The 12,869-nt window shown below is 37.1% G+C and overlaps 2 protein-coding genes across 2 annotated transcripts; one reads left to right on the top strand and one right to left on the bottom strand.

Moving 5' to 3' along the window:
- Positions 1-3,925: 3,925 nt before the first annotated feature.
- On the top strand, positions 3,926-6,044 carry LOC103957423. The gene is made up of 4 exons (XM_009369576.3): positions 3,926-4,178; positions 4,509-4,596; positions 5,305-5,378; positions 5,498-6,044. Exons 3-4 carry the CDS (start codon positions 5,326-5,328, stop codon positions 5,745-5,747), a joined length of 303 nt encoding a protein of 100 aa, XP_009367851.2. The 5' UTR covers positions 3,926-4,178; positions 4,509-4,596; positions 5,305-5,325; the 3' UTR covers positions 5,748-6,044.
- A 478-nt stretch (positions 6,045-6,522) lies between these two features.
- LOC103957421 lies at positions 6,523-10,691 on the bottom strand. Its single transcript, XM_048565950.1, has 7 exons — positions 10,545-10,691; positions 10,406-10,461; positions 10,239-10,305; positions 8,501-10,157; positions 8,257-8,417; positions 7,964-8,147; positions 6,523-7,873 (listed from the first exon to the last, which is right to left on the bottom strand). The coding sequence occupies exons 1-7, from the start codon at positions 10,689-10,691 to the stop codon at positions 7,194-7,196; spliced, it is 2,952 nt and encodes a 983-aa protein (XP_048421907.1). The 3' UTR covers positions 6,523-7,193.
- Between the last annotated feature and the right edge of the window lie 2,178 nt (positions 10,692-12,869).

The following is a 12,869-nucleotide window of genomic DNA, read 5'->3' as shown; positions in this document are numbered from 1 at the left end:
ATGCAAGGGATTAGGATGAGAGAATTAAGTAACGGCTTGATATAATGACATTAAATTTTTAATTTTCTTTTAAAGAGTCAATAGTTTAGAGCTCAGTCTCTGCCTTTAACAGTTGGTCGATTTGTAACTATATTGAATTGCATCATACTCTCATGTACTTTTTCAAGATGCTCAAAATGCTATGAATGACTTATCTAGTAAGGATGATGGTCTTCCTATTTAAACTTTGTTTTTTGACAACTTCTCAAGAACTAAATCATTACCAAGATTCAGTTTAATTAGTTTTCTCATTATATCCAAATTATATGCAGTTTATATAACAACACAATCATCTTCAAAGACCATTTCAAAACCAATATAACTTTAGTCCTAAAAACAAATTCACAAAACACTCACACATACACAGACATCAACTAAATTGCAATTTCAAAACAAAGGTAACTTTTGTTCTTCAAACCAAGAACCACATATGCATACCAAAATGATGACGCTGCGATGGGAGTCCAAACTAAACAGCCAAAACAGAGAGAGAATAAGATAAGAATTTGAACAGAGTTCATGTGTTTATATTGTATAAATGACTCTTAGCTTGTTTTGCTTCTTGCAGACTTATGGGATTCAGGAAAAATGTGTTATTTAGTTCCTCTCGTAGAACTAAAGAGGTGTTTTCTAGAGACCTAGAATCTATGGAATCTCTACCCAGCAATAAAAACAGAGAACATCACATAGGCAACATAAGCCGAACAAAAATCCCACATTTCACAACCAAATCGTCACATCAGTTCGAAACATTAAACTATAAGAACTAAAAATAATAATAACAGTACCTTGAACTGAACCCTCATGTCAGAACCTCCTGCTTTGCAACCTGAAACAAACGAAAGAAATTAAAACCCACGAACCCACAATCAGATAAAAACAATTTTCGAGGAAAAACAAAACCAAGATTGGTATACAAAAAACCATCAGATCTATAACCTGGAAAAATAAATAAAAAGCCACACAAAAAACCCAAAAAAAAAAAAAAAAAAAGCAACCGACCTTAAAACATAGAACAAACAGACAGAAAGAGAGATGAATGTCTAAAATGAGAGAAAAGAAAACAAATAAGGGAAATTAATATCTCTGATGAATCCCCTAAAACCTGACCTATCACACTAAAAAAAGCGAAAATAATCCACAACAAAAAGGCAGAAAGAGTGACAATCTAACCTGACAGTAAAAAAAGGAATTAAAAAAAGGAACTTATCTTTGGAAATCCAACCATGCAGCGGCAAATCCGGATGACCCGTATGGTTTTCTCTGACCATCCCCACTCTCCCACTTCTGAAATCCATCACCCATACCCCTCCCCCTCGCTCTCTTTCCATCGCCATCTCTCTCTCTCTCTCTCTCTCTCTCTCTCTTCCTCTCTCTGTCAGAGCCTCCATCCCCCTGAAACCCTCGTTGAAGGACAACAAATGGAAACCTACACGGCAACCTCCGAATTCGTTCAAAATCGAGAGGACAAAATTGCCCTTCCAACCCAACCCAAATCTGATGGGTTTCTTGTAAATAAGGTGAAATCAAGGGGTAATCCGTCCTAAACCTTCCGAACAAAATTACCCTTCTAAGTTCTAATAAATACCCTTCAAACCCAGCCCAAATCTCATGGTTTTATTGTAAATGAGATGAAATCAAGGGGCAAACAATTGACTGTAGTTGAATGAATAATCAATTCCTCCTCAATTTTAGAATAGATAATTTTATTTAAGGTTTTTAGTTAGACTTATGTATAAGTTGCAGAAAATGAATATGATTTCAATGCACAATTTTATCGTCTCTTTGTGAGAGTTTGTGAAGTTTGTTTCGATTGATGGTACTCGTTTCAACTGTGTCACTTTGACAGCTAAATTGTGGATTACTAATCGTTGTTGTTTTTGTCAACAACACATTCGTTATAAGTCGAGCAAACCCCCCCAAAATAAAAAAAAAACTCAGATATAGCCCACAACAACACAAAATAGAAAACCTTAAATCTGGCAAGGAACACAGCAGCCGCACCTCCATCTAGTACTCAACTGCCGGACCACCATCCGATCCAAATCTAAAACCACCACAGAAAAAACTTGCATACGGAAGAGCCAAAGGCTTGAACGAAAAATGAGGGTAAACTAGTCATCCGCGCAAAAGCTATCTTATATTCTAGATTGATCTAAGCAGCAAAGAGTCGTGGTTGAGATATGATGGCGAGAAGTAAAAGACAGGAAACTAATTGAAAATAAGAGGTGAGAGAGCATAGATTTGAAATATAGCTTAGAAAAGCTCCCATTACGAATGATAGTGTTACCAACTCTAAATGTGAAAGTGAGAGCTGAACACAAAACGGAGGTTTTTTTTTTAGTAAAAAATATCGTTTCATATCTGTTTTTGGATTCGGATATGCCCTTTATTGGTCTTGTTAAAGGGGATGCAAAGTTGATATTTAGACTAGAGGTATTGTTAGGAAGATTAAATTTGTAAATTAAATTTGAAAACTAAATGATTTATCACTAATAAAAAATAAATACGTTAATCAACACTTAAATAATAATCTAATAGTTAACTTCTATATCATTTAATTTACAAAATTTAATCTTGTTTAAATTGGTCGCTGGAGAAGGTCTTGCGCGTATTCATTGACATGCTAACAAAGTTACTCAACGTATGTTACGTGGTTTAGTTTTCTTACAGGTGACTCTTTTTAAAATATAAAAGACGTGTGAGGTAGAAATTTAGTTTATACAAATTATTTTATAAATAAAAACTTATTTTATTTCCATTTATTATTTTCTATTCACGTGGCACTTGGTATGCCATCCACGTATACAATCTAATTTTGAACCACATCCAAAAGAAGTCAGGGAAGAAAGTTTGAGCTCGCCTCCATTCCAAGTGACAAATCTAGTTGTTTTTGTTTTAAAGCCTTCAAATCTTTTTCTTTTTATTACAATATATTTTACACTAAAGGAATGAGAGAGTTTGATTAATCATATAATAGACAATTTAATTTGATATCGAATTCATCATTCATAAGATTCGAACTAATAACTCTCATTTACAAATTAAAAAAATAGCACAACTGAATGACCCTTCATATCTTACGTCCCATATTCACATGTTCAGTATTTGCCACCTCGGACAAGTACACATTTATTGAACACCTAGTTAAACAGTGTTAAGTTTCCCAAAAAGGTGAAGATTGAAAACAAATCAAACGATCATGTAGCTTTCAGTTTTTGTTTTTGTTTTTAGTTTTCGTATTTTTAAAAATCAAAATTGAAAATAATTGCTAAACGAGTTTTCAAATTTAAAATAAAATAGTTATTAAACGATATTTTCGTCTCATACCATCAGAGAGCAATAAAGATTGACCACCAACATGCGTTACCACTCTTCTTTGTTTAGTGATTAATGGCTCGTTTTATAACTATTGTTCTATAGAAGTGCGGTAACAGTCCATGCATAAAACTTAAGGAAAATTAATAAAAATAGTTTGAAAACTTTGAGTTTTAACGATAAGAACAAAATAAAAGGTAAAATAAATAGTACCAGGATTGACTTTTTAGTGTAAAAATATGGTTTTTCGTTAAAGTGAACAGTAATGAGAGTTTTTCGTTAAAGTTTCTTAAAACTTACCCTTAAAATTCAGACTAAAAGAAAAAAGTAGGGCTAGTTTCGGTTTGGTAACCAAATCGAAAATAAGAGAAACAAAATTTGATTTGAACTCATCCCTAACTCTGGTTGTCGAAGGTGAAAGAGAGAGAAGGCTTCGCGTTAGAGTCGTCAAAGAAGATGGTAAGAAGAGTGTTGCTTTTATACTACGGCTTGAGTTTGAATTCTGTTGACTTTTTTATCTAACAAATCTATGACGAAAAAAAATAACTCGACTTTAGTAGTTTTAGGCAAGTCCAATTTCGAGGGTAAAGCAAGAGAACAGGACAGGGGAGCAGAAGATCCTTGTTCAGTTGATGCCCAACAAAGAAAACCCGCAAAGCATCAGTCTCTCTCTCATTTTTCTATTTCCGAAAATCCTTCTATTTCTCTCAAACCCTCCCCAAGGCTTGGCCTTTGGCACGCCATTGCCAAACCCTAAAACCCGCACTCCTACTCAGAACCCAATTCAAAGCTTCGCAATTTCTCGCCTTTTCTGGGAATCGGTACGCTGTTCAAAACCCTAGCCTTATATACTGCTTCAGTTATGGTGTTTCCATTGTTAGATTTTCTGATTTGATTTGTGTTTGCCAGTATTTCAGCACCGTTCGGGTAGCTTTGATTTTAAAGTGCTTTGAAATTGTAGGCTCAGTAGGAGATTTTAGGTTGTAATATACATTGTTGGTTCCACGCTTCAATCCGAAACGAATGTAGCTTTCGGTCAAAACCCTTTTGGCTATTTAGCTGTTACTTGATGAATTGGGTTTTACTCGCTAATGAATAAGATAGTATTGGTTGGGTTTGATTGTGATTTAAGACTGTTTTATTCTCTGTAGGCTGTGTAGGAAGCAATGAGCACCGACAAGACGCCGCCTGAAAAAGGAACGTCCTCAAATAGTTAAATTGGATAAAGCTTTGGATCTGGTGAGATGATTTTTCCCCGTCGTGTTATGAACAATGTACTGTTTTCCGGTTACTACTACCGTGTCTGGTCTATATGGTCTAGAGCAACTAGAACCCGGCATAGAATGCACATCCATTAGAATTTGAGATTTGATGATATGAAATGATAGTTTTCTTGGAGTTGTGTATCTTTCTGTCTCTGCGTGCGTGTTTGTGCGTGTGTGTGGTCACGCATGTTTGTGTGTGCGCGCGCCTGCATTTGTGTGTGTGTGAGTACGCGCGCGCGTGTGTACCTGTGTGTAGTGAATGAGCTCGGAAGAGAAATGCTGTTCTAAAAGATTGATTTGTCATTTGTAATTGGGTTGTGAATATCTGCAGCAGGCTATTAGACAAGAAAATAATGGGGTTCAAGTTTGAACTAATTTGAAACCTCCCCAGGTTGTTTTAAATGAGATTGTTTTGAGTACATGATAACTCTGAAGATTATATGATTTTTATATGTTTATGGGGATAAACAACATTTACATCAACGCGGTATCTCCGTAATCTCTTAGTTAAGAGTATCTGTTTTTGCCAGTGATGTCATAGCAATCTGGTCGAAAATCCTTATGAATGGGGTGTCGTGGAGTCTAAGAACTATGCAGTTCTTTGCAATGCTATTGATGTCAATCCCTTCATTGATATTCAAAAGCTAACTTTCTTTGTGCATGAAAATTGGCTGATGTGCAGGCTAAAAAATGGCTTAATACCATGAGTGAACCTGCAGAAGATGAGCCATTTGAAATACAGGCTCGGCCTGCTAGGCAAGTTGATTTATTTATCTATTTTGTGTTTAAGAGAGTATAATTATCTTTAGTTGCCAATATTGGCTGTTATTGAGACATTATTGACTTTCTGCAGAACTCTTTATTGAATTTTGCAGGCTTGGACTAGGTGCTGTAGCTCCCCGCCCGTCCAAGTTTGCACCTTCAAATGATCCTCTTGAAAGGAAATTACATTACAAGTTGGATGCCGCAAGAAGAAATGCTGCTAAAATTGCAGAGGAGTCCACACTAACTGCTAAGGATAATGATGACAATGATGATGAAGATAGCAGAACTAGTGCCTTTGCAAAGAAAAGACCAGCAGCTCCAGTAACCCCATCGTTACGGGCGAAGAAAAGGCAGAAGTAACCATCTCACCTTGTCATGTAGGAAAAGAAAATTAACCATCTCACCTTGTCAAAAGTGAATCTCTAGAGCTTTTGTTCTCATTCAGTAAACCTCACACAATTTTCGTTTGAGTAGACTTGACGGCGCTACGTAAGTTAAAAGTACAATCTTCATGAGAAATGCTAGTTTGTGTTTATGTAATTATATGATACGGGAGGCAAATGAGCTGCACTGCACAACATTGTTGTATTAATTCAGTCATTTTCTTAAGACATAATTCTTTGATAATATTAAAGAGGCTTGTGTGTTTGCCGATAACCTTTGCAGCTTCCTCTCCTATTATTATTTGAATCCAAAGAATATTTCTAATAAATAAATAAATTTCTTTCTGAATTTTGTTGTTTGTTGAGGAGAGAAATTTTGTGAAAGAGTAGAACATTGAATTCTTAATTTCCCTCAGAATTGAGAAGTCGGCTATAGCTGTGTGCTCCTTTGCTTCATCCAAATTTGAATCCCCCTCCCTTAAATTTCGACGAATTTAGAGTAGATTATCTCTATGTTAGTAAAAGTTAAAAACAGAAGTTTGTTAATTCCCTAATTTACATTTATTAAGAGAAAAAAATACTTGCCTTAATTAAAGTAATACGAATCATGCGTTGTATGATTCATATTTATAGACGTCACACTCCCTTAAACCACTGTGGAATGCCTAATAAAATCTCCGCTTCCCGTGCAATATAATTTTTCCACAACTTTTATTAATCTGCAATCCAAAATCCAGCTTGTTCAACGTATATAACAAAACCTAGCATGATGTTCCTTTATTTTCTTTGTAATTACTAATTACAACACCAGTAATAGTCAGTCACAAGACTAACAACTCACAATTTGTTTTTTTTCTTTTAGAAATACACAACCTACAACTTCTTGTACTCCAACCCTTTCAAATACAACACCAAATATAAAGAACAAGGTAACACAGTTGACAATGAATGAAATCAACAACACTCTCAACTAAACACTCCAACCCTCTATAAATCTACACTTATAAGAACAACTCTCCACATTACCGCCTCGGCGGTTGACACAGATGACGACTCAGAAATGGTACCTGTTCTTATCTGTCTTGTATAATCGACTTGCAGAGAAGTGCCAGAGTTCTTGCAAAGAGAATTTGCAGACCAGATATCTGTTCCCTGGCTATCAAGGACTTTCAGGTGACTGACTGCTGCTCCGGAATCCGGATGCCCCTGAGCCTTAGTTTTGACTTGTAACAGATTCTATACTATCTACATGATGTCAGTTAACAAAGTTGCAAATCCAGTTCATACCGGATCCACGGTACTCCAGGAAAGCTAAAATGCTGCTTCTCACCCTCTGGATGCACAGATATGACTTGCTTTCCAACTGCCTCAGCAAGAAGGTGGCTTGGCATTTGATATAGACAAATCGAAGTCAGATTGAGTTCTATAAGTTGAGAATGCTTTCTGTTTCATTTGATTCAGCTACAACTGAAGCATTGCTCTCTGTTTCATTTGATTCAGATTTAACTGAAACATCTTCACTTCCGAGACTTCCTTCTACATAGCTTAATATGGTGTCTTCCATCAATTCTTGGAGAATGGCTTCACCCATGTCAACACCAATGGTCTCAGCATCAAACCGAAGGTCCATCCACGTTCCAGTTCTTGACATGTCTTTTGTGACAATCTGGTCCAAAGTACGAGGCAATGGAAGCGGATGGAGATGCCAATAAACATCTATCCAGACCTCATCTATAGTAGTTTTCATATCCGGTACTGGCCTTATACTAGGTTTTGCAGATGATATCCGAGGGAAGCAACCATAATAATGCCCACAAATCTCCAGTAGAACTTCATTAATACAGTCAACAAGGAGCTTTGGGTCATAGCAAAGCTGGTTAGGAAAAAATTCCACCTCATCACACAATGATGGCTCAATAATTTGGTCAGAAGAAAGCCACTTCATACAGAAGTCATCCCAATTGAAGACGGAGGCTTGCATGACTGCTTTTACAAAATCAAACATTAGTTCCTTGTCTTCTGTATAGGTTTTTGCATTGTTAGCTTGCTCTGCGGCTGAAGGGTCATAATCTTCAAATTCGATCTTTAGTGGTTGTAGCTCTCCTGCGGATCAGTAAAAAAGTTAATATTAATGGAGAAATGCAAAACATATAAGGATTCAAAGTAAATCCACTGTCTTATTATGAAGCATACCAAATCGAGAAATAGTTTTCCTGGGGCTGATATCATCCTCTGTGAATAGTGGCTCAAGAACTGAAACAGGACTTGGCCGCTCTGGTGTATCTATAGCACTTTCTAAATTTTCAACATGCTTGGTGGTTGAAGAGCTGGAAGGGGATGCTAATGAAGAAGATTGCGGGTTTTCGTCATATGAATCCTGGAAGATGGGCAAGAATAATTATCAGGATGGAGATGATGGATATAAGCAGGGCAAGTTTACCAAAGGAAAAATAAATTATATGCACAAAAAAGAAAGATATTATTACCTGTTGTAAGCATTCCAAAATTCTTTTATCATCATTTTGGTCATTTATGGCGATTGAAGAACCACTTAGTTCAGAGAGGGCATCCAAGACAAATTCTTCTTCCCAAGCAACAATTTCTTCTTCCCAAGCAACAATTTCTTTTCCATTTTTAATCTCAACACCTACAAAAATTTTATAAATCCTAAATACCAAAGAATTTAAAAGCAAGCACGGAGACTAATCAAACAGCTGCGAGAATCAATACCTTCAGAATTCTTCTCGTCTACGATGGAAGGATGGGTTTCTTCCACTTCATTATCTTGAATCAGATTGTCAGAGATGCTTGGTATTGAGTTAGGAGGCTGTACTTTATCATCAGGGTTATTGTCAGAATTAGACGGCAGACTCTCTAAGTTGTGTGCTACCTCACCAAGAGGGCTGGCATTTTTCTCTCGCTTAGGAGACCATGTATTCTCATTGGCCTTCAAAAGTTTGTCATAGGCAGACAATCTCATCTGTGCGGTAACAAAGCCATGCTCCAAGTCCCTTCCTGGACTGCCAAAAGGAGAAACGTTGTATTCAGGAAGAGAAAGAATCTTTCCCAAGGTTTTAGGAAACTGCCGTCTTGAGATATCTACACCATCATCTCCATTACTCAGCATCTCACAGAGATGCTTCTTGGCCTCAATGTAGAGGTTAGATAGCCTTTCATCCACAAGACCATGATTTTCATGTTTCAAACTTACTTCAGGTTCTTTCACTTTCCCAGTCTTTTCTGCCCTCTTGGTACCACCGGAAGGTTTAGCAATTCTTTCAATGTAGAAATGCTCTTTACCAGGAGAACTTCTAAGTTTTTCCTTACCAATTCCTTTGTCACTACCTCCCGAATTTTGACGCCCATAAGGCAATCTGTTTGAACTTCCAACAGTAGATGCCCCATGGTGTTGCTTTCCCATTGCATTCTTTAGTTTCCTTTTTATTTCCGAGAGAAAAAAGTGGGAACCAACTCTCTCACTTGGCCCTTTATTTCTTACAATGTTATGGGATTCTGAGGATGCACTATCTCCAGTTTCAGAATTTCGTAACGCTGGAGGCCCAGGCTTCAAAATGACAATTCTCTTTGAAGCTTCAGAATCCTCATTTTCCTTACTTGGGTTTCTTTCCTGAGGCTTGACCTTTCTCCTGAAAAAGTACCGCTGTTTACGGTTGACAAGCTCCTCAGATTGTTTTACATCACCAAGCTTCTGTTCCGACAACTTGGACTCTGCAAAGGAAGCGTATTCTTCATCTTTCTCTATCTGAGCATCCTGGAACTTTTGGATATGTTTTGCCAACAGTGAGTTTGGATCCTGCAAAAGTTTCAGAAACAATTCCTCATCTGAACTTAAGACCTCGAGTGCATCCATTAGTTCTTTCAAGTGGTGGACTTTCTGATCTTCCGTAAGATGTTTCCCATCTGCTAACTTATGATTCATGAACTCCTTGATTGCCACACATAATTTCTCTTCAAAATCAGAATGCTTGTCGCTTGGTTCCACAGGAGCTTCACCATTCACGTCATGAGTCGAGCAATTGATGTATTTCTGATGGATCTGGCAACATACCTCTTCCATTATCTCATCCATTCCAACATTACTTCTAGTTTTCTGTTCCGGATTCTGATTGCAAGAGCACCCAGATTCCGAGTTCTCTGGAGCATTCATAATATGGGTGTCCATGTCTCGGCTTTTCTTGCGAGTCCTCTTTGTTTTCTTCTGGTCCTTTCTGTTCTGGCTTGAATCTGACTGCCTAGTTTCCACTGCATCATTGCTTATCTCCCTCTTCATGCCCTGCTCACTGGACATTTCTTCTTCCATGAGTTTCTTCACACTAGGTTTACAAGCATCCACTACCACTATTGCTTTTGAGCTCCCATCGCCATCCTGAAGCATTTAATACAGCTCTATGAGTTATATAATCACTCAATTAGTGAATTAAATCAATTTGATATGGATGCAACTTACGAGTGTGCCTTCAAAGTTTTCATCCAAAGAGCTCAAAACTTCAAACTTGTTCCTCGATGTCCAGTAGCTGCAGAAAGAGAATTAGGACTTGCAAGAAACATTGCCCTTCCGATGATTCCAAATCAAATTTTTACTAAAACCATTTAGATAAACATGTTAACTAGTACAACTTTTCCAGAGAAATCCCCAAAACACAACTGCTACTCACTGAATTCATTTCAGCCTGAAGAAACTTAGAGCAGAAAATCCTTGCATGTTGCAAATATCCAGTTAAAAGTGGATTCTAAGTTGAGAGTTCTTACCAACAGTTTGCTTACTTCCATGCCTCTTATCAGAAATCAGCTTCCAGGTGGGGCGGCCGTGCCGGAAGTCAAAGATACTCATCAAACCCCACATGCAGCCTAACTGATCTTTCTCATACCTCACAGGGCGTTTCTGTGACTTCTTTGCCATATCTAATGGGATGAATATATAGTTTCAACAGGCTTTGTTCATCCAAAATCTGTCACTGGTCTGGCTGCAAGAAACCCCAACAAACAAAAAAACAAATAAAATTAACAAGCAGCAGTTGAATGGTACTTCAAAACTTCAAACATTAAGAAATGTTTTCCAAATCATGGCAAAATTTGACTGTAGATGATCAATCAACAGATGCAAATAGTAGTACTCTGATCAATATAAAATGGCATGCACGAAGGAATTACCTCAAATTCAGAGGCTCAAATTCGATACACCGAAAGAACAGAAATGCAGCCGGATAAAAGTCTGTTGCATAAACAAGGCAGATTCCAATTCCAACTCCTCAAGTTTTCCAACAGAGTGAGGCTCAAGATTCCAAAACTTTCTTTGGATGGCAAGGTATCTAAAGCCTTATTTTTTCACTCATAAAAGCCTTAACCAGCACCTCAAATTCTCCACAAAAAAGGCTCAAAATTCCTGCAATTTGGTCTTCACTTCAAAGAAAAGACTGTTCAAAGACAATTACGCACTTGATCATCACAAATGGTGTTAAAAGGTCAAAAATTCATCGCTCAAATTCAGTGAACAAAACTAAGCAATGATGCTTGAAAATTGATCAGAAGCTTGAGATACACAAAAGTTTGAGATAAACCCAAATCTCCTTTTCAGAAATTCGATCCCAAATTCATGAGTTCTGCACAATGGAATTTACAATTCAGAAAATTCAGGCATGCGTCCGGTGTTTTTTGTTTTTTTATTTAAAAAAAAACCGCTTTGAAGGTCAAGGCTTCTGAAGCAACACACAGCATGAAAAATTCAGGACAGTACAATGCAGTATTGAAAACGACCCTTTTGAAGTACTCAAGATCCAACCCAATTTTTCTTTTTCTTTTTCTTTTTCTTTCCGCAATTCTGAAAATATCACAAGTTTTGGAGAAAATCCAGATTAAGTTCAAGAAAATTCAACCAAACAATGGTGAAAACAAAGACTTTTTCTAAAAATTTTCAAAGTGGGCATCTTTTTGACAGCCAAAAAGGGAGGTGGAAATGGTAATCCAGCACCGACCCACTATTTTTTGAGGAGAACGGTGAAACGGGCAGCCATTAAAGACTGAGAAAAGTGGAGGGAGAGAAGTGGGAAGTGGTGGTGGGAAAAAAGACAAAAACTTTACAATGCTTGCTTGCTGTTGGCTTTGGGTTAGAGAGAGGGAGAGAGAGGAGAGAGAGTAGAAGAAGAATACGTGACAGTTGGGGTTAGGATTGATTTTTGATGGGGTCCATTCCAGTGAGGGGAGGGAGGCTTTGTATTGAAGAAAAGTTGGGGTTCTCTCTCTCTCGATCTTCTTCTCTGTTCTGTTGTTCCAAACCATCATCAAAGTCGCCACCATCCACTCCCCACTCTCTGACTTTCTCTCCCTTCAAACCTTAACTCTTGAGCTGTAGAAGAAAATGTACGTACGAAGTTGATGATGTACGCTTTAAGGAGAGAGAGTTTTTCGGAACGATTTTTGCTCGTCACTATAAACTTTATTTAATACTCATCATACACTTAATTATTTATCACGTGTCAAATACTTCTGAGTTTTTGAGCGTTGAGACAAACAGACAAACACATGTTACAAACGAGATTTTGTTTAGTATTATTTTTTCATGCAAGTAAATATTAAGAAGGAGAAATCAGACTAGAAATTTCGAGTGTGACATCTAATGATTTTCTCGAACGATGAATGTTCATGATCAAATGAGATACCAGATTCTTGCAACGCAAAACTCTTTTTCTACTATATTTTGTAAATATTGTTATCAAATTGTTGACCAATTGAAGTACAAGATTCGTGTAAGATAAATGATTTGTGACCCTTTGGAAGTAATGTTTCATGGCGGGGCGGCACAGTCCGTGACGACATCCACTTCTTCATTTTCTATGTGATAGCAGCTTCCACTAATCTTTTACTCCAAAGTTGATATCCCATTGTTCCTTACGTCATTAGTTTAGGCATAACCATATTCTCACTTGTGCTCAATTGTATTCAACTTTGATAGCGTTTATTGACATAGTTGATTATTTGGTTATGACATACAATAAACCTTGAGTTTAGAGTTTAGACTTCAAATTTCAAAATTCAATGCTCAAAATCTAAAATCTAGGCTAGTAACCAATTCGCCACTAAA

Source organism: the organism of the source record quoted next, unplaced genomic scaffold, assembly GCF_019419815.1.
Source record: "Pyrus x bretschneideri cultivar Hongxiangsu unplaced genomic scaffold, Pyrus_bretschneideri_v1 Contig40, whole genome shotgun sequence".
NCBI lineage: Eukaryota > Viridiplantae > Streptophyta > Magnoliopsida > Rosales > Rosaceae > Pyrus > Pyrus x bretschneideri.
This window is presented reverse-complemented; position numbering and strand designations above follow the sequence as displayed.